A 20,994-nucleotide genomic window follows, 5' to 3' on the forward strand; every position below is an offset into this window, starting at 1 on the left:
TTTTTTTTTTTGCTAATAATTTTTTAATATTTATTTTTTCATTTATTTTCCCTTTTGTTGCCCTTCTTTTATTATTGTAGTTATTATTATTGTTGTTATTGATGTCATCGTTGTTGGATAGGACAGAGAAATGGAGAGAGGAGGGGAAGACAGAGAGGGAGAGAGAAAGACAGACACCTGCAGACCTGCTTCACCGCTCATGAAGCGACCCCCCCCTGCAGCTGGAGAGCTGGGGGCTTGAACCAGGATCCTTATGCCGGTCCCTGCGCTTTGCGCCTCGTGCGCTTAACCCGCTGCGTTACCGCAGGACTCCCAAGAATTGACTGTCTTAATGAACTGGCTGAATAAGTAAACTGAAGTGAATTCTCAGATATTGCAAATAGTTGTTCATGAAGGCACACCTGCGGATAAATATAAAAATGTGGGGAAAGAATATACTGAATATGCACCAGTAGTAATGCTCAGGAAATTGTCTTTCCTTTGTAAAAGTATATTTGCTCTTGGTATTTTGAAGTAATACTCCACATCCATATGACTTTGCTTTAGGGTGGTAGGATAGCGTAGTGCTTATACAGGAAGACTTTCATACCTGAGGCTCCCCAGTACCTCCAAGCCAGAGCTGAGCAGTGCTCTGGGGGAAAAACAAAACAAAACTTTGCTTTGCAATCTATCCTAAACTTGTTTGTAGAATTATAATACACTATGAGAGAACAGATCGATGTGAACAATAGAATGTGAAAATGCCCTTGGAATTATCAACTTTTATTCAAGGAGATCTCACTTATTGGTCAGCTACACAGATTATTAAGGTCACAAGATATAGAGACACTTCCTACCCAGAAGACTGGGGAATAAAGCCCTGGTTCATGAACTAGCAACTGACTCAAGTATGTTGCATTGTAAATTAAACTGGTCACATATGGTAGCTCCTAAGTAATTCCAGGTGCCTGGCAATTTGACCTGGGACAGAAAATGTAATTTTCAGCTTGCTGGCCCTGGAAACACGGCCCTTCAGGCAAGAATCCCCCCTACTGCCACCTCTTTTCAACTCCCCCTAGCTATCAGTCTGATTCACACAGAAGGCTATGGTGGGGGGGGGGGGAGACGCCAGCCATCACTAAAATGTGATTCTGACTGCCACACCTCTTCTTTTTCTAAAAAGGATGCTGTCAACAAAGCAAATATTATGACATTTTGAGCAGCTTAGACATGACAGACATGACATCTACAGACTGACAAATTGTTTCCATGCATGTCCGTCCTATTTGAGGGCTTAGAGGAGGCAACTGTTCTGCACTTGATCCACAAAGATAGGGGATACTTTGAGACGCTGCTTCCTGACCACGTTGACTATGGCTTTGAGCACCACTGACACTACTCAACTCCTGTTATTTGAGGTTCATCTAGGAGATGTTTGTTTACGGCGAAGTCGTCTCCTTTAAGGAAGGGAAGGAATTTCAATATGAATCATGGGCAACTCATTCCTAGCCCTTGACCTCAGAGAGATGCCAGCATTTAACTGATTTAAGTGCTTGGCCCAACCAGGGCCAAGACCGAGTTCTTCTGGAATCTGCAGAGCCACATTAGTGGATATAAGGTTCACAAATGCCCTTTTAGCTTAAATGGAAATACATTTCTTACACAGCCAGTTCTTGGTTCTTGCTTAAAATAAAGGAGAGAAGTATATCCCGAGAGTGTTAAACTAATTGCAGTGGTAAAAAGTAAAATAGCTTCTTTGGTTTTTTTGTTTTGATTTTGCACCAACATATACATGTACTTACTTTTCCCTCCTCATTCATTGTTATGTTACAGAATTCAACATGCACAAAAAATCAGTTTTCCCCGATCTACTCCAGGACAAACAGGAGCCATCACTAGGAATGAACCAAGTTTTCAGGCTGGGCAAATTGAGAGGCAGAAGAAGAAAAATTGATGCTCAAGAATTGAAGGCAATTAAGTCAAAACATCTAAGTAGAGAGCTGACCTGGTGGTCCGGGAGGTGGTGCAGTAGATAAAGCATTGGACTCTCAAGCATGAGGTCCTGAGTTTGATCCCTGGCATGATGTCTAGTTATTTCTTTCTCTCCTCCTATCTTTCCCATTAGTAAGTAAATAAAATGTTTAAGGAGAGAGAGAGAGTTGATCTACAGAGATTACAAAAGAGAAGAATTCCTAAAAGCCTGGGTTCATTTTTTAAGTATCCAGGAAGGGTGAAGTTTGAGTTTTAGATAAATTGATAGGAATGGTATTAACTGTAAATTAACTAATGGAACAGAATGAACTAGGTTTAGTTAGAGGTCTTAGAGTTATGGCTGTCAAAAGTAACTCAAACACTAATGAGAAAACAACTTGTGATTGGCCCATGAAATGTAAAACGGTAATAAAATTTTATGGCAGGGAAAGATGGGAATGAATGTTCGCTTAATGCCTACACAAAGAAAAGATCTATGTTAGTGTCTGAAAGACAAGTCTCAGAGCATAAGACGAGGATAAAGGGTGAGACTGAAAATCATCTTCTATTATATATGATGGTAACACAGCTTAGAGATGGCTATTTTCACCTACATGCTGGGTACAAAATGACTTGAAGGAGTGTAGGAAAGTGAGAAGAGCCCAGCAATTTCTCTCTGCCAGCTCTGTGGCTGGAGCAAGTCACAGAAGCTAATTAGCAGTGCATACCAATGTTTCGCAGCTGTTTGGGTCTGGAATGGAAGAACAATTTATCTCATTGAAAGGAGGGGGAAATTTAAGGTGAAGGTAATTGCCTGGATTGGATTTTGAGAAAGCACATACAGCTAGCTAGCATCTGGGGACTGAACTAAGGTTACTAAAATTATCTTGGCATTCTTAATGAGTAGGAGAAAATGGGGCATCAGTTTTCTGTTTTTGACAATTTGGACAAGCAGGACACTGAACTTAAACACACACAACTGAAGGAGCAAGAGAATCTGGCAAGAAGACTCAACAGTGGTCCGGGAGGTGGCGCAGTGAGTGATAAGGCTTTGGACTCTCAAACACGAGGTCCTGAGTTCGAGCCACACGAGGTCCTGAGTTCGAGCCCTGGCAGCACATGTGCCAGAGTGATGTCTGGTTCTTTCTCTCTCCTCCTGTCTTTCTCATAAATAAATAAAATATTTTTTTAAAAAAAGACTCAACAATGATAAGCCCATTAATAAAGTAAGAAAACAGCATCTCTGTATTAAGAAAGTGGGGCTATTCCAGCCCACCAAGAGTTGGAAAGTGAAGAGTCCAAACTGAGTGTCAGTGTGCTAGGCATGGAATCATTTTTTTTTTTAATACAACACTGGGGGCCGGGTGATGGCGCACCTGGTTGAGCGCACATGTCACAATGTGCAAGGACCCAGTCTCGAACCCCTGGTCCCCAACTGCAGGGGGACAGCTTTGCAAGTAGTGAAGCAGGGCTGCAGGTGTCTGTGTCTCTCTCCCTCTCTGTCTCCCCCTGCCCTCTCGATTTCTGGCTGTCTCTATCCAATAAATATTTTTAATAAATAGATATTAAAAAGGAAGACAGCACTGATTGGGATGGAGCGCATCCGTTTGGGAGGGTGAGAAGGAATGGGAAAGGTGTCCTATGGAGAAGGAATTAAGAGGGAGATTAAGACACAGGATTCAGAGCAACAACAACAACAACAACAACAAAAGTCCTGGGCTGGGCGTGAGAGGGTCGGAGGGCTGGACAGGTCAGGACTCACCCGCTCCGTCCGCAGTGACGATGGCCTCGGGCGAGATGCACACGCCGCGGTCGTAAACCGGCAGCTCGTCGCAGGCCAGGCTCTCGGGCCACGAGTGGCGGTACTTGACGAGGATGGGCTCGCAGCCTTGCCGGGCCCGCTCGCACACCGACTTGCAGGGCTTGATGGGCTCGTGCTGGAAGTCGATGGTGCAGATGGGCGCGTACATGGCACAGAGGAAGAAGAGCAGGTCCGGGCTGCAGTGGGTGCCCAGGAGCCCTTCGAACTGCTCCATGGCCAGGATGGCGTTGGCCTGGGTGCTGTGGTGCAGGTGGTTGGGCATCTTGGTCACGTTCCAGGGCAGGGACTTGCACAGCGGGATGCGCACCGGCTCGCAGGCGGCAGCCCGGGCTGCGGGAGCGCGGGGCAGGCAGAGCAGCGCCAGGGCGAGCAGCCCGGCCCGCAGCAGCGGCACCGCGCCCGGGCGGCCGCAGCCCATCATCCCCGCGCGCTGGGGCGGGGGCCGCGGAACCGGGGGAGCCCACAGACACCGGGCGCCGGGAGCTCGTGCCCCCCACGCGCCACCCCTTCCCGGCTGCAACCTCGCAGCTTCCTCCAGGCCGAGGGCCCCGATGGGGTCCCGGGAGCTGCGCGGGGCTGCGGCTGCTCCAGGGCCGACCTCTAAGCCTGTGCGGGCTGCGGCATCTATTTATTCCTCCCCCCGCCTGGCAGGAGCGGCGGACTTGGTTGGGGGGCGGGAGGAGGGGGGGATGCGAGGAGAGGGCAAAGCAGAGGAAGCGAGGGAGAAAGAAAGGCCACAGCTGCATTCAGCAGAGGTACCGAGCGCTCTGGCCCGGGAGGGGGGAGGGAGGGTGGCCGGTGGCCTGGATCCACAGAAAAGGACTAAAAGCCATTTAAAAGTGCTCCGAGAGGTCGTGGGCCGGAGGAGGGAGGAGGGGTCATCAGAGGGAAAAGACTCCTTTTGGGGGAGGAGGTTGCAGCAAGAGTCTGCAAGTCCTTGTAGGCAGGGAGGGGTGGGCTGGGGGGGTCCAGTCTGGGGGGTGAATTGCCGCTGCAGAAGCGACCACCTCTGGCAGGGGTGGCGGGTGGGAGGAGCCTGGGCCCGGGACTCTGCATTCTCCCACCTCGGAACCTGGGAGGCCGCTCCGCCCACCCCACCCCCGGGTCCTTCCCAGACCCTGCAAACTCGCCTTCTTCTCCCGGCAAGGGAGTGGAGGCAAAGAGAGAAGGTCTGTGGCTTGAAGAGTCTGGGGATCCTTGAGAAGCAGCAAGGGTAACTCTAGATTTGGGATAAGTGCCTCTTCCTCACCTCCGTGCTCGGGGCCCCCCACCTTCACCCCCTCACCCCGCCTCCTGAGATGAACACACACCCCCTCCACCCACCCACCCAAGTCCCTTACTGAAGAGCTTTCCCCAATTCTCGACTGGAGCAATCCCTCTGACTCTTGGGAACCTTGCTCTCTGGGGATATTTTATTTTATTATTAGTGATTTAATAATAATTAACAAGATTGTAAGACAGGAGGGGTACAGTTCCTTACAGACCCCACCACCAATGTTCCGTGTCCCACCCCCTCCACTGGAAGCTTCCCTATTCTTTATCCCTCTGGGAGTACGGACCAAAATTCTTTCTGGGAGCAGAAGGCGGGAGGTCTGGCTTCTGTAATTGCTTCTCTGCTGGACATGGGTGTTGGCAGGTCGATCCCGTACCTCTGGGGATATTTTCAACAAAGCTACGGCTTTACTGCTGTGATCTCCAACACCACTGAGTCTGAGACGTGGGGACAAACTTAAGCCAATTGGTGGAGTCTCAGACACAGAACTCCATCTGAGTTTTGAATAACGAGGTGAAGGAACTACCTTTCACAAAATGCGAAGTGTTGTGCATAATTACGAGAAAGAAGGAGGAGGAGGAGGAGGAGGAGAAAATTTGGGACTTTTCTCTTTGCCTTGAAGAATTAGAATAGGGGGTAGGGAGATAACATAATGGTTTTGAAAAGGCCTTTTAAACCCGAGGCTCTGAAGTCCCAGGTTCAATCCCCAGCACCACCATAAACCAGAACTGAGCCGTGTTCCGGTTTCTTTCTCACTCTCAGTATCTTTCCCTCTGTATCTACTCTTTCTCACTAAAATAAACTAAATAAAAAAAATTTTTTTTAAGTTAAAACAGTTAAATGTTGCTTTTTAAGTGTATGTCCTTTGCTTTCAGATATTAAATGCTCAGATAATACTTTGTTGTTGTTTCTTCCTACCAATAAATAAATAAACAAACCTCTTATTTAACCCTTTTCACAATTTCACCTAACACTGGAAGGAAAAGTGCAAGACAATTACACCACCCAGGTTATGATAATGATGATAATAATAAAACCCTTTCCATCCAAATGAGTTCAGTCCAGAGGAGGAAAAAAAAAAAATAGAAAACAGATTTCCCTCCTGGTCTGTTTTTTCCACTAATGAGTCGCTTCTTTTTCTTCCTCACCCCTTCCGCCCCTCCCTTTGCGGTGCACATTGTAAATGGAATGACCTGGAGAGGCCCTCGCACCCTGCCCTTTCAATGGGAAATCACTGAGGAAAAAAGAAAATTGTAGAATGTCAGAAAACACAGGCTGCATTGAGAAGGGGAGGGAAGAAACCCGAAAACAAAACAGGAAGTCACTTTTGCTCTGCACCACTGAACTATTTCTCTGCTTTAATCCAGCCACTTCTCACAGTCAATAAGGAGCAGAAGAAAGATGCCCCCAAGTTAGAGAAATCAGTGAGATGTGTTTCCATTTCCCCCTCCACTCCCTGTTCTCTTGACAGCATCTATAATATGTCAGCGCTAACAAGCTTCTCAAACTGTTATTTTCAAAATGACCATAAGAAGCAGTTTGTAACTGTAGAGATTTTTTTTTTCTGAAGGAGGAAGAAGAAAAAAAAAAAAACCAGGAAAGGAATCATTTAATGAGTGTGCAAACTTTGTCCAGTCAACAATTATTTAGTTTTTTTTAAGTAAACAAAGTCAACATAGTTACATAAGTAGATAAAAAAATGATTTAACAAGTAAAACGTAGGGGAAATAAAATGTACAACTATTTGAGAACACGAGGGGTGCTTTCTTCATATAAATGATGTAGTCAGAATCTTCAACAAGTTTAGAAGAAGCGAGGACTAGATAATAAATAGACTGTTTGCTCAAAATGCTTCCCACTCCTCTTAAATCTTACAGCATAAGAAGAAATTAATTAGGCTTTTAAGTGGTTTAAAACAGTGCCTGTTCCTGTGACAACAGCATTGTAAATCAACATTAACCCAGTAAAAAGTGATCTATTTTTTTTTAGTCTGGTTTCCTTCTATGCAAGTCAATGACCCTTCTTGTCTAACATGTCACCTCACAACTTTAATCCAAATCTACCTCTTAAAGCCCAAAATAAATCATGTGACCTCTCAGAAGTGCACTTATGCGTATCCTGCCTCAATCTTTTTTCATTTCTCTAGTTTTCCTTGAAACTCTGTTGATTTTGAAGATTGATTGCTTAAGAAATTACATCATGAGAAAAATGATATCCTATGGCGGGGGTAGATAGCAGAATGGTTATGCAAAGAGACTCTCATGCCTGAGGCTCCAAAATCCCAGGTTCAATCCCTCGCACCACCACAGTCAGAACTGAGCAGTGTTCTGACAAAAAAAAAAAAAAAGTGAATTTAAAAATAAAACATCATAATTTCATTTGTGCTCTACCTCTCTAAATAGTAGATATGATTTTAAAAATTTTTATTAGTGATTTAACATTGATTTACAAGATTGTAAGATAACTGGGGTATAATTCCATATGGTTCCTACCACCAGAGTTCTGTGTCCCATCCCCTCCACTGGAAACTTATGTGCAGAAGGTGGGAGTTCTGACTTCTATAGTTGCTTCTCCGCTGGGCATGGACATTGGCAAGTTGGTCCCTATACCCAGTCTGTTTCTATCTTTCTCTAGTGGGTTAGGGCTCTGGAGAGGTAGGGTTTCAGAACACATTGGTAAGATCATCTGCCCAGGGAAGTCAGGATGGAATCATAGTCATATCTGCAGTTTGGTGGCTGAAAGGCACTGAGATGAAAATCAGGGCAAATTACTTAATAAATAGGAGCCATAAAATAGGAATAGAACAGGAAAGTAGGGATCTTAGGATAGAAGGAAACCAAAACGTCTATTTTAGCAATGTCCCTGTGTCTTAATAATCTTTGTTTCAGCTAGACAGCTAACATGGGGCTGGACTAGAAATACTGTCTGGGAAGACTGTGTCAAAGTTGAGACTAGAACTAGAAAGCTGGGGGCCAGGCAGTAGCGCACCTGGTGAAGCGCACATATTACAGTGCGCCAGGACCTGGCTTCAAGCCGCTGATCCCCACCTGCAGGGGAAAAGCTTCACAAGTAGTGAAGCAGGGCTGCAGGTGTGCCTCTGTCTCTCTCCTTCTTTATCTCTCCCTCCATTATCAATTTCTTTCTGTCTCTGTCCATTAATAAATAAGTTAAATTTTTTAAAAGGGGGGGTCGGGCGGTAGCATAGAGGGTTAACAGCACGTGGCACAAAGTGCAAGGACCGGCATAAGGATCCCGGTTCCAGGTCCCTGGCTCCCCACCTACAGGGGAGTCGCTTCACAAGCGGTGAAGCAGGTCTGCAGGTGTCTGTCTTTCTCGTCCCCTCTGTCTTCTCCTCCCCTCTCCATTTCTCTCTGTCTTATCCGACAAGGACAACATCAACAACAATAATAACTACAGCAACAATAAAATAACAAGGGCAGCAAAAGGGGAAAAAAGTAAATTAAAAAAACTAGAAAGCTGGATTAGGGCAGAGAGTTTCTCACAAATTTGAAGAAGATATATGAATGCAACTGACTGTTTACTCAGGGCCCACATCCATTCCTATTGAGCACAGGAGCCTGTACGACCTCTGAGTCCCTGTCAGTCTGAGCTCACAGTCCATGGTCACAGCTGGAACATTCTAGGCTGCACACACTTCAGAACCGGTCTTCTTCGAGTGACAGAGTAGGATAACACAGCCTCCCTTCAGAGAGGCAGTCCCTACTGCTAGTTCGTAGTGAGGATACGATCTTGAAGAAGCCCACAGAAGTGCTTATGAGGACGTTTCACACATGAGTACGTGTGACCAGCAATGGTAGAATTCATTTTGTATAACTTTGAAAATTGAAAAATAATGACTGATGGAATTTGGAGTGAAATATATATAGCACTGAAATTTTTAATCAGGGGAACTAATGGTTTAGAGTAAATAGTAAGTACAGCTGTGTGTACATATGCAGAATTTCTCAGTTTTCTGCCAAACACTCGAAGCCCCTTCCCACCTAGGTCCTCCTCCACAGTCACTACCAGGATTTGTAAGCCTTCGCACTCCCAGAATATCTTTGTTTTGGCATAATACACCAAACCCAGTGAGTGCAATGTTCTAAATTGCAAAATTGTGTGTCTTAAAATAAGTCATAAAATCAATCCGAATTGATTAAATGACTATAGCTTTTAAAAATGAGCTATATAGGGCGCTCGGTGGTGGTACATCTGGTTGAGTGCACATGTCACTATGTTCAAAGACCCAGGTGCAAGCTCCTGGTCCCCACCTGCAGAAGGACAGCTTCAGGAGCAGTGAAGCAGTGCTGCAGGTGTCTCTCATCCTCTCAATTTCTTTCCGTCTCTATAATAAGTAAATATGATATTTGAAAAAGAAAATTATATAGTCATGAATGTCTTCCAATAGGTCCACATTTAGAGATAATTAAGGGAAGGTTAAAACCTTATGGGGAATTCATTCACATTCTTCTTCTAGGAAATCTAGAGAAAACAGGTCTCGGGAAATTTACTTCTCTTATTTCTATTATATATGGGTTTTTTTTGTTTTGTTTTGTTTTGTTTTGTTTTTTGCCTTCAGGGTTATAGCCAGAGTTCGGTGCCTACACCACAAATCCACTGCTCCTGGAGGCCTTTTTTTCCCCTTTTGTTAACCTAGGTTTTTTGTTTTTTTTTTTAACCATTGTTGTGGTTATTATTATCGTTATAATTGATGTCGTCGTTGTTGGATAGGACAGAGAGAAATGGAGAGAGGAGGGGAAGACAGAGAGGGGGAGAGAAAGACAGACACCTGCAGACCTGCTTCACCGCCTGTGAAGCGACTCCTCTGCAGGTGGGGAGCCGGGGGCTCGAACCAGGATCCTTACTCTGGTCCTTGCGATTTGCGCCACGTGTGCTTTACCCGCTGCGCTATTGCCCGACTCCCTTTATATAACATTTTTAAGGGCCCAGCAATAGCCATCATTCCAATTTCACTTTTTGAAAATGAGAATGAAAATCAAAGAGAAAACTGCCGTGGTAGTTTACCCAATGTAAAGCATACAGCAAAAGGCAAAATACTAATGTGTTAAAACTGTAGTGAAAAATATATGGAAACCTATTTGCAGAATCTTAAAGGGTTCCCACTTCTGGGGGGTGGTGAGGACACTGCCAAGTTGGCTCCTGGTTCTCCCACAGCTGCAACGTAGTCACCCGCCCCCGGCCCCACACCCCCACACCAGCACTTTGATGGGACTGTTGTGGTGCAGTCTGCCCTCAGTCCCTACACAGCGCTCGGCTGGCGTCAGCCTTGGCAACAGGGCATACAGTGTTCTGCGCAAAGGGCTGTGGGTGGATCTGGTCTGTGCAAATGCACAAAGCATTGTGGGTGGACTGACAGACTTTAAAAGCACAGCCAGACAGAAGTCCGCTCTCTCTTTGGCTGCTGCTGCTTCTCCTGGTCAGACGTATCTTGGCTGAGGTTGTTCCAGGTGCCTGCCATAGCTACTTCTGCTGGGAAATGAACACGTGACTCAATGTCACTTGTGTCAGGTCAACTCTAAGACCCCTCTACAGCCATGAGTACGCTTTACCTCGGCTGATAAATGTTTATCTCATAGGATTGAACTTTTGGTAAATACTCATGGACTTTATAGACCTAGCACATTCTTAACCCCTAAAATATATGTCCCATACCTCTGTACTGCCCTAATAAAACCTTGATTCCTTTAAACCTACTCTCAGCCATCCCTCAGCTGAATCCATTACACACCTCAGCCAAAGCCCCTTTTAATTTTTAGTTACAACATGGGACTCTAGGTCAACTCTAGGCTGCTTAGGGAGTATACCCAGGAAGTCTTCTTAGTAAGCATCATGGCATCATGATCATTAGCAATCCATCTGACTTCCTGACAAGGATTCTTGTGTCCAGATCAAGAAAAGGCTTTCTTCAAAGTTGGCATTGTAAAATAGCCATCTTTCTAAGAGTTCACAAATGTCCCTCCAAAACTTGCTGTATTGTCTTGTCAATAATTTTAATATTAACATCGTCATCCATCTGTGTAAGACACTCAGTTATCTCAAGTTTGTGTATTCAAAACTATCTACTTACTTATCTACTTACTTCTTTTCTATAAGAAAATGTGCTTATATTCCTATAAGCAGGGCTGGCATGTGGAATAATTAACACTTTGAATAGCATTGGTCATCTTATTCTGTCACAGTTCTCTTATAGCAAGATTTTTTTTTTTTTTTTTTGCCTCTAGGGTTATCACTGGGGGCTTGGTGCCTGCTCCTGGTGGCCTTTTATTCCCTCTCCATTTTATTGCATAGGACAGAGGAAATTGAGAGGGAAGAGGAAGACAGACACCTGCAGACCTGCTTCACTAATTGTGAAGTGACTTCCCTGCAGATGGGGAGCCAGGGGCTTGAACCGGGATCCTTGCTCAGGTCCTTACACTTTATAATATGTGGGCTTAAAACCTGGTGCTCCACTGCCAGGCCCCCAGCTGACACCGCAAACGAACTCTTCTGTTGAGACTATACTACACATGAGGCACGTAAACTCTGTGATGTCTCACAGGAGGGGGTGGTTTTAAAGATGTGAAGCAGCTGAGGCTGAGAGGAATGAATTTCACAAAGATCTAGAGAAAGGTCTGTCAGAAGTGAAACCTGTATCAATTTTTTTCCCCAAGAAATATTTATTTCACAGGAGATATTTTACATGTGAAAGAGGAAAAGAGAAGCCAGAGCACCACTTTAGTACAAGTGGTACAAGAGACAGAACCAAAAGCTTCAGGCATGTTGAATCTAGCCCTCTGCCAGTGGAACTATTCCCCCAGGTTGCTGAATCCATGTTCTCGTAATTCTCCAGACCATGTTTCTTTATTGACAGGACAGACTGCAGAGAGGAAGGATCTAGACTATCTGTGAGCCCGAGTCCCTGTATGAATTTTACCCACAGGAATATATTATCTGGGAGCTGGGCGGTAGCGCAGCAGGTTAAGCGCACATGGCGCAAAGCACAAGGACCAGTGTTGAAAGCTCCCGGTTTGAGCCTCCGGCTCCCTACCTGCTGGAGGGTGGCTTCATAAGCGGTGAAGCAGGTCCGCAGGTGTCCTTCTCTTCTCCTCTCTCCATTTCTCTCTATCCTACACAACAATGATAGTAATAACAACAACAACAGCAATGACAAAACAACAGTGATAAAATAACAAGGGCAACAAAAGGGAAAAAATGGCCTCCAGGAGCAGTGGATTTTTTTTTTTAATTTTTTTTTTTAAGAAAGGATTAATTAACAAAACCATAGGGTAGGAGGGGTATAACTCCACACAATTCCCACTGCCCAATCTCCATATCCCACCCCCTCCCCGATAGCTTTCCCATTCTCTATCCCTCTGGGAGCATGGACCCAGGGTCATTGTGGGTTGCAGAAGGTGGAAGGTCTGGCTTCTGTAATTGCTTCCCTGCTGAACATGGGCATTGACTGGTCGGTCCATACTCCCAGTCTGCCTCTCTCTTTCCCTAGTAGGGTGGGTCTCTGGGGAAGCTGAAGGAGCAGTGGATTTGTAGTACAGCCACCAAGCCCCAGCAATAACCCTGGAGGCAAAAAAAAAAAAAGAATATATTATCTTTTTTATTATCTTTACTTATTTATTAGAGACAACCAGAAATCAAGAGGGAAGAAAGAAGGAGAGAGACAGAGAGATATCTGTGCACTGCTTCCCCACTCACAAAGCTTTCCCCCTGCAGGTGGGGACCAGGAGCTCAAACCCATGTCCTTATGCATTATAACATGTACGCTCAACCAGGTGTGCCACCGCCCAGCCCCACATGTTCTCTTTCTAGTCTCCACACAATCAAACAAAAGTTTCCCAGTGGGAGTCGAGCAGTAGCACAGCAGGTTAAACGCACGTGGCACAAAGCGCAAGGACCTGCGTAAGGATCCCAGTTCGAGCCCCCGGCTCCCCACCTGCAGGGGAGTCGCTTCACAGGCGGTGAAGCAGGTCTGCAGGTGTCTTGTCTTTCTCTCCCCCTCTCTGTCTTCCCCTCCTCTCTCCATTTCTCTCTGTCCTATCCAACGACAACATCAATAACAACAACAATAACTACAACAACCATGAAAAAGAACAAGGTCAAAAAGGGAAAATAAATAAATTAATTTAAAAGAAAAGTTTACCAGTTTGGCTACATCAACATGAGAACAATGACTGCCAAACCATAAGATATAGCAGAATTTCCTGCATAGCCAAGATGGCTGGTCCAAGAGCTTCTAGTATATTAGGTCTGTACCATGGCCTGAGAATTTACATTCCTGATACATTCCTTGGCGATGGTGATGTTGCAATTCTAAAGACAGCGCTGGGAGAAACATTTTCCTGCAGATATTTTGTAAGCCCTGACTACTTCTTCCTAAACACTTGCTGTACCTGGAGATGTCTTTATTTTCATTCTTGTTGCATTCTCTTACAAGGAATGTGGAGATGATTTCTACAAGGTAGCTTGCTAGCTAAACGGGTGTTAGAAGGGAGAGTTGGGAGGGAGAGAAGAGGAAGTTGCTGACACTGTCAGTGGCTCTAAGGCCGTCCTAATAGTTCCTGTGAAACTGCACAAAAGGAGCTGGTTCTTTGGCCTTAAAGTACTTGAAAGAAAAACAGTGCTATTCCACTACCACTGCAACAAGAGAATAATAGAGTTATTATAATAGTAATTATAATAGGGGAGTTGGGCGGTAGGTAGCACAGCGGGTTAAGCACACGTGGCACAAACCGCAAGAACCAGCTTAAGGATCTCGGTTTGAGCCCCCGGCTCCCCACCTGCAGGGGAGTCGCTTCACAGGTGGTGAAGCAGGTCTGCAGGTGTCTATCTTTCTCTCCCCCTCTCTGTCTTTTCCTCCTATCTCCATTTCTCTCTGTCCCATCTAACAACAATAATAACTACAACAATAAAAAAAAGGGCAACAAAAGGGAAAGTAAATTTAAAAAATTAAAATAAGTTTCAGAAGGAACCCTGGTATCTGAGAAATGGAGTGAGCTGACTGTCACATTCTAGACTGCCACCTGCTTCTCCCTGCCTCACCCCACCTTAATTTGTGTAGAAAACTAGGCAATAAAATGATATATACAAAGTCATCAAGTCACTTAATGGCGGTCCTGCTCTCCCAGCTTGATGTTCTTTCTACTGAATATTTAAACCATCCATCTCTGCAGAAATTGTTCTTACATATGAAAGCACCAAATGCCTATGTGAAATAGGTACGGTCATCTAACAGAACAATATTCAGTTTGCATAATCCCTTGAAATCATCCAAATCAGTCCCAAAGGATTGGAGGGGAGTTTCGGGGACCACCCAAGTGGATTTGCGCTGCGATGTTCCCGTGTCTGACGGCAACTGAAATCGAATTCACTCTTAAGCGTCTTCCTAATTTCCCTTTAGGTCAGATTCAATTACAGATCATTTCTAGAATACTTTTTCAATCCTCTTGCTAAAGAACAGAGATACATACTTCACTACATCTTTCATCTTGGATTCGTAAAAGTCTTCACGCCTCAATTTCTCCTCTATTAATGACAGAGAAATTAAGTAAGACACAAGTCATTCTAACATGGGTTCGGGGTATGAGCTAAGATATAAACTACTGAGTAAATGATGGTGACTTTCAAAGCCAAATAATAATAGTAATAATAATAGTAACAGCCTTCAGATAAAATGGAGGGTTCAGGTCCTGGAAGACGAAGTGAGATTTGAATTGTTGTGTGGAAAACTGAGAAATGTTACACATGTCCAAACTATTATATTTGATTTTACTGTTGACTGGAAACCATTAATTCCTCAATAAAGAAACAAAAATAAATAAATAGAATGACTCAGCACTGCAAGGAAGACCCACAGGGCTCTTTTGTCCCAGCAAATAGGTACTTAATTCTTATCACTCTTAAGGTCAAAAATTATCAAGTCCTAAGGGGCCAGGTGGTGGCACACCGGGTTAAGTGCACACATAGCACATTAGAGTGCACAAGGATCCAGGTTCAAGCCCCTGGTCCCCACCTAGAGGAAGAAAGCTTCACAAATGGTGAAGCAGGGCTGCAGTGTCTTTCTGTCTCTCTCCCACTTCCCTCTCAATTTCTCTGTCTTTATCCAATAATAAATAATTTTTTAAAAATCAGCAAGTCCTTTATATCTAGAGTCATATTTTCCCATCAACATTTTTAGCAATAACATTCACCAATCTGGGAATCGGACAGCAGGTTAAGTGCAGGTGGCGCGAAGCACAAGGACCAGCATAAGGATGCCAGTTCAAGCCCCCGGCTCCCCACCTGCAGGGGAGTCACTTCACAAGCGGTGAAGCAGGTCTGCAGGTGTTTATCTTTCTCTCTCCCTCTCTGTCTTCCCCTCCCCTCTCCATTTCTCCCTATCCTACCCAACAATGACAGCAATAACAACAACAATAAAAAACAACAAGGGCAATAGAAGGGAAAAAATATATATTTAAATTAAAAAATAAAAGATTCACCAATCTGGTGCCATAACTTATTTTCCAATTAGTTCCTAATTTGAGTTGGTAAGAAACTATTTACTGGACCCTTCATGATTTGCTAGGAGTCTGATTTCATCCCATTGACTCCAGAGACCATGGTGGGTGCCCAGAATCAAGCTCCCCTACAACACAGATGGCAGTGAGACTCCCTGCAACGCCTCTCTGAGTATATCACCAAGAAGGATGCATGCCAGAAAGAGGCTGAGGTTCTAAAACAATGCTTTTACTGAGCTACTACTTGGTTTTAGGATTGCAAAGAACAAATAAATCACAGGTCACAAATATAGAATACATTTTTTAAAAACCATTTTTTTTTTTCATGTGTGCTATGAACACCCAACCAATTTTTCTCTCAAGTTGCCTCCTCTTTGCCCGTCTATAAACAAAAATGCCCTGGAGATTAACTACTATATAAATATAAGCAGGAACAGATGGTGTACTGAATAGCTAACCCCTTCCACACCCAAACCCCCAGCTCCCAGCCCAGAAAAGCCAGAAATGAATGTGCTCTTGGCACACTGGTGTTTTTATAAGGCCAAAACTGCAGTACACTTTTTTTTGGGTATAATATGAGGACTATTCAGGAATCTGACCTGTACTATGGCTAAACCCATTAAAAAGTACAAGATTCTGAGCAAGATCCATGAAACTACTGCAATCCTGTGTGAATCTACTACCTGTGATCCAGTAGGCACCTCACCAGGTTTATGTATCATTCACGGCCGCCAAAGCCCGCCTGCTGGCTTCACTTGCAATTCCTGCTCATAAAGCATTCTAAGCATGTTTACATGGCCCCGTGAAGCCAGACACAAGTCAGGATGAAAATATGTCTCCGTATGATGTGAAGTGGTGACAAAACTTGATGCCTTGGGGGGGGGGGAGGAATCCCTATACACTTCCATTATTGATTAGTCTATACATTGCTCATAAAATGGTCATCTGGTGAGTCTTCTTGTTTTTTCTTTTGTTCTCTCTCTTTTTAAGAAAGTCCACACAAAGATACATGCTAGGTAACAATAGCATGTAACTGCAAATACAAGTGCGGTGACGAGTGCCAGGGCATTTTTTAAATCCTTTGTTGCGGGGGCCCGGCGGTAGTGCATGGGATTAAGTGTACTTGGCACAGGGTGCAGGGACCTGCAGGAGAATCCCGGTTAGAGCCCCAGCTCCCCACTCTAGAGGGGTCGCTTCACAAGCACTGGAGCAGGTCTACAGGTGTCTCTCTTTCTCTCTGTCTTAAGCAGTAATAACAACAACAATAATTACAACAACAAAATAGGAAGAATGGCCTCCTGGGCCTATGGTTTCATAGTGCAGGCACCGAGCCCCAGCCATATCCCTGGAGGAAAAAAAAACAAAAATTTAAAAAAATGTTTTTTAATTCTTTATTGTCTAACAGACTATTTAATTGTATTATTATTGTTGTTATTGTTATTATTTAGAGCTTTACTGAGTAGTGGTTTACAGCATAGTCTTTTTTCTTTCACCACTCCTCTCACCAAAGGTCTGTGTCCCCACAGATAAATATTCTAGTTCCCCCACTGTCTTAGATAAAGGTTGATGACTTCTTTTATCATTAGGTTGTGTAAGGATAGCTGTATCTTTCAAACGTCTAAGGTAGCCACTGCAAAAGTAGCAGTAAAGCATGTGACTTTTGGTGGAATAAAGGAACAGGGAAATACAGGGGGAGATGAGATTAATATTTCAGCATGTTAAAGAAGGCATGGTCTAGAAATCATCTATACTTGAAAATCTTCCCAAAGGTGCATAACTGATCTCTATTCTCGTGGTCTTAAAATTCCATTCCCTCACTAAACCCAAGTCTGTCTCTGTCTCTCTTTCCATCTATTCGTCTCCCTTCCCCTTGGTGTTTCTCTTATTGTATATACACATGCAAACCTCCATAATGTCCCAAGCTTGATTCCTGTCTTTACATGACAGAATGATCTCCTGATTCTCTCCCCCTTTTCTCTCTAATTAATATTTTTAAAATATACTTAAATAAAATAAGAAAAAAGAAAGAAGAAATATTTTAACCTTGCCTATAACTGAATTTCTTTTTTTTTTTTTTTTTTTTTTTTACTATACCTTTACCTTTAGTTATATATAATTTACTTTATATACTACACAGCTCTGGCTTAGGACTTTGGAGTCTCATGCATGAAAGTCTCTTTGTATAGCATTGCAGTATCTTCTTAGCCTCTGTATTCCACTTTTGAGAAATTGTCACTGTTTTCTTTTTCTTTTTGCTTCCAGGGTTATCACTGGGTCTCAGTGCTCACACTACAAATCCACCAAAGCAGATCTGCAGCTGTCTCTCTGTCTCTATCTCCCCCTCCTCTTTCAATTTCTCTGTATTCTATCTAATAAAAATGAAAACAAAAGGGGCTGGGTGGTAGTGCAGCGGGTTAAGCGCACATGGCGCAGGGCGCAAGGACCAGTGTAAGGATCCGGTCCGAGCCCCCGGCTCCCCACCTGCAGGGGAGTCGCTTCACAGGCGGTGAAGCAGGTCTGCAGGTGTCTATCTTTCTCTCCTCTTCTCTGTCTTCCCCTCCTCTCTCCATTTCTCTCTGTCCTATCCAACAACAACGACAGAAATGATAACAATAAAAACAATAGCAATGATAAACAACAAGGGCAACAAAAGGGAGAATGGCCTCCAGGAGCAGTGGATTCATAGTGTTGGCACCGAGCCCCAGCAATAACCCTGGAGGCAAAAAGAAAAAAAAGAAAGAAAGAAAGAAAGAAAGAAAGAAAGAAAGAAAGAAAGAAAGAAAAAAGAAAAGAAAAGAAAATGGCTGTCAGGAGCAGTGGATTTGTAGTGTGAGCACTGAGACCCAGTGATAACCCTGGAAGCCTATAACTGAATTTCTTAAACATATATAATTAGGAACAAAAAGTGAGTTGCATGTGATTGAATTTTGATTTATGCGGTTATTTATTGGGAGTGGTAAGACTTTTAAAACCTCTTTGGTGTATTGCACCAAAGTAAAAGACTCTGGGGTGGGGGTGGGGGGAGAATACAGGTCCAAAAAGGATGACAGAGGACCTAGTGGGGGTTGTACAGTTATGTGGAAAACTTAGAAATGCTATGCATGTACAAACTATTGTATTTATTGTCAAATGTAAAACATTAATCCCCAATAAAGAAATTAAAAAAAAAAAAAACCTCTTTGCAGTGATAAACCAGCCCTCAACTTTATGTTCTTTAAATCATTGTGTTAGATTAGAAGTATGTATTGATTACTTCTTTGATAAGAGTAAGGAAGAAAGAAGGAGGAGGGAAACAATGTAACTGAGACGTATCAAGAAGCCGTCTGGGGCTGGGAACCAGTTTTCAGAGGCCAGAATTCTCCCGGTCAGCTGCATCTGACATTTATCAGCATGACCTCTTTCCCTTGACAAACACAACACTGTTCACTGCAGTGTCTCGACTATTATGGCCTCTAAGACAGTTGATACATATGACAAATACATTCAGCTAGAGCTAGGATCTGCTGATAGCCTTTAGCTTTGCAACATAGTTCGATAAGGAGACAAGAGCCTTTGAATTTGGCTAAAGAGTGAAAAAGAAACAAAAAGCAACTCTTTACAAAGGCATTCTAGTCTAGTCTAAAGAATAGGACTGTCAATGTTTAACGTGTAGAGTCCTTCTAACTTCATGAATAACCAGCAACACATTTTAAGTCCATTTGGTTAAAAGTAAACCAGAGGGGGTTGGGCGGTGGCGCAGTGGGTTAAGCGCATGTGGCGCAAAGCGCAAGGACCGGCGTAAGGATCCCAGTTCGAGCCCCCGGCTCCCCATCTGCAGAGGAGTCGCTTCACAGGTGGTGAAGTGTCTGTCTTTCTCTCCCCCTCTCTGTCTTCCCCTCCTCTCTCAACGAACAACATCAACAATGGCAATAATAATAGCCACAACGAGGCTACAACAACAAGGGCAACAAAAGGGGGAAAAAATGGCCTCCAGGAGCGGTGGATTCATGGTGCAGGCACCGAGCCCAGCAATAACCCTGGAGGACAAAAAAAAAAGTAAACCAGAAAGAGGTATAGGCAGAACGGAGCAGGTACACCTTACACGCCATCACTCCATCACTCACAAGGATCCAGGTTCAAGTCAGTAAGTCAGTACTTGCTATATTTTCCTAGTGTTCAGTGGTCTTAACTGCTACAGCAGACAAATAAAAAACATCTTGGGTGAAGTATGCAGAGGATCTAAAGTTCCCTCACAAATGGATTGTGGGGCGGCAGACATGAAGCGAACACTGAAATCTGCAAACGGCCAGTTTTTCTCTTTTTTTTTTATTAGAGCAATTAAAGCATTTAAAATGCATTCTAAAGTTCAATATGGTCTTTACTAAAGAGGACTGTCAGAAGAGACATATAATTAGAGAATAAAAATTCTTGGGCTAGAAAAAGCTTTAAAAAAATCTTTAAAAACCTCTTTCCTGCTTTTGTTATTCCTAGAGATCATTAGGTTTATTTATAAACATTTTAATTTTGTTTTATTTGTTTTACTAGGGCACAGTGAGCTCTGGTTTATGGTGATATGGGGGTTTGAACCTGGAACTTTGGAGCCTTAGGCAAGAGAGTCTTTTTGCATAACCATTATGCTATCTACCCCGGACCTGAGGTCATTAGGTTTCAAGGTGAACACATGGGCAATTTCAGCTCTGCAAGTGACTGCAAGAGCAAGATAAATAAACAGGAGGACAGAACACAGATTTCTGTAAAATTGTTGGTAAGAAATAAGAAAATACATATTCGACAATGATAATAACTGCAACAATAAAACAGCAAGGGCAACAAAAGGGAATAAATAATGTTAAAAAAAAAAAAGAAGAAGAAGAAAATACATACTCAAAAGCCAAGAAAAAAAATATCCATTTGGTCACTACTTTCTCCTTTTGTCATTTATTTATTTATTTATTTATTTTAGCCGGAGCACTGCTCAGCTCTGGCTTATGATGGTACAGGAGACTGAACTTGGGACCTTGGAGCTCAGGCATGAGAGTCTGTTTTCATAACCGGTATGCTGTCTACCCCACCCGCGACTCTCTCCTTTTAAGTCATACCGATGCAGAGAATTGGTGAATTAAACTGAATTTACTATTTAGGCATATGAAGAACAGCTATGATTGTGCCTAAACTCAAACTTTTTTTTTTTCCCTCCATGGAAATATTCTAATTCTAACATACTCTGATGTGAGTACAATTAGGGCCTTCCAGAGAAAACAAGGCATTGTTCTCCACTCATCTTGGGTCCCCAACACAGGTATCTCACACAGATGTTCAATAATGTTTACAGTGAGTAAGTGAGTGGAAAACATGTCAGGGATAGGGAGCAGTAGGAGAGCCAGTGCCTTACCTGACCAGGTCAGACCCATGGGAGCCTCAGGGACAACGGGATTTCCACTGGTGAGAAAGCCAAGTGTCTC

General features: G+C 43.6%; 1 protein-coding gene across 1 annotated transcript; it reads right to left on the bottom strand.

Moving 5' to 3' along the window:
- Nucleotides 1-1,374: 1,374 nt before the first annotated feature.
- LOC132536584 (secreted frizzled-related protein 3-like) lies at nt 1,375-4,627 on the bottom strand. The gene is made up of 2 exons (XM_060184663.1): nt 3,713-4,627; nt 1,375-1,436 (listed from the first exon to the last, which is right to left on the bottom strand). The coding sequence occupies exons 1-2, from the start codon at nt 4,191-4,193 to the stop codon at nt 1,375-1,377; spliced, it is 543 nt and encodes a 180-aa protein (XP_060040646.1). The 5' UTR covers nt 4,194-4,627.
- Between the last annotated feature and the right edge of the window lie 16,367 nt (nt 4,628-20,994).

The sequence above is a fragment of the Erinaceus europaeus genome, unplaced genomic scaffold (assembly GCF_950295315.1).
Source record: "Erinaceus europaeus unplaced genomic scaffold, mEriEur2.1 scaffold_510, whole genome shotgun sequence".
Classification (NCBI taxonomy): domain Eukaryota; kingdom Metazoa; phylum Chordata; class Mammalia; order Eulipotyphla; family Erinaceidae; genus Erinaceus; species Erinaceus europaeus.

What these genes read in the sequence shown, in the direction of transcription:
- LOC132536584 (XM_060184663.1), bottom strand. Translation starts at nt 4,193, where the DNA reads ATGATGGGCTGCGGCCGCCCGGGCGCGGTGCCGCTGCTGCGGGCCGGG. An exon ending in CGTCACTGCGGACGGAGCGG is followed by an intron (nt 1,437 to 3,712) that starts GTGAGTCCTGAC and finishes CCTTCCTTAAAG; the next exon opens with GAGACGACTTCGCCGTAAAC.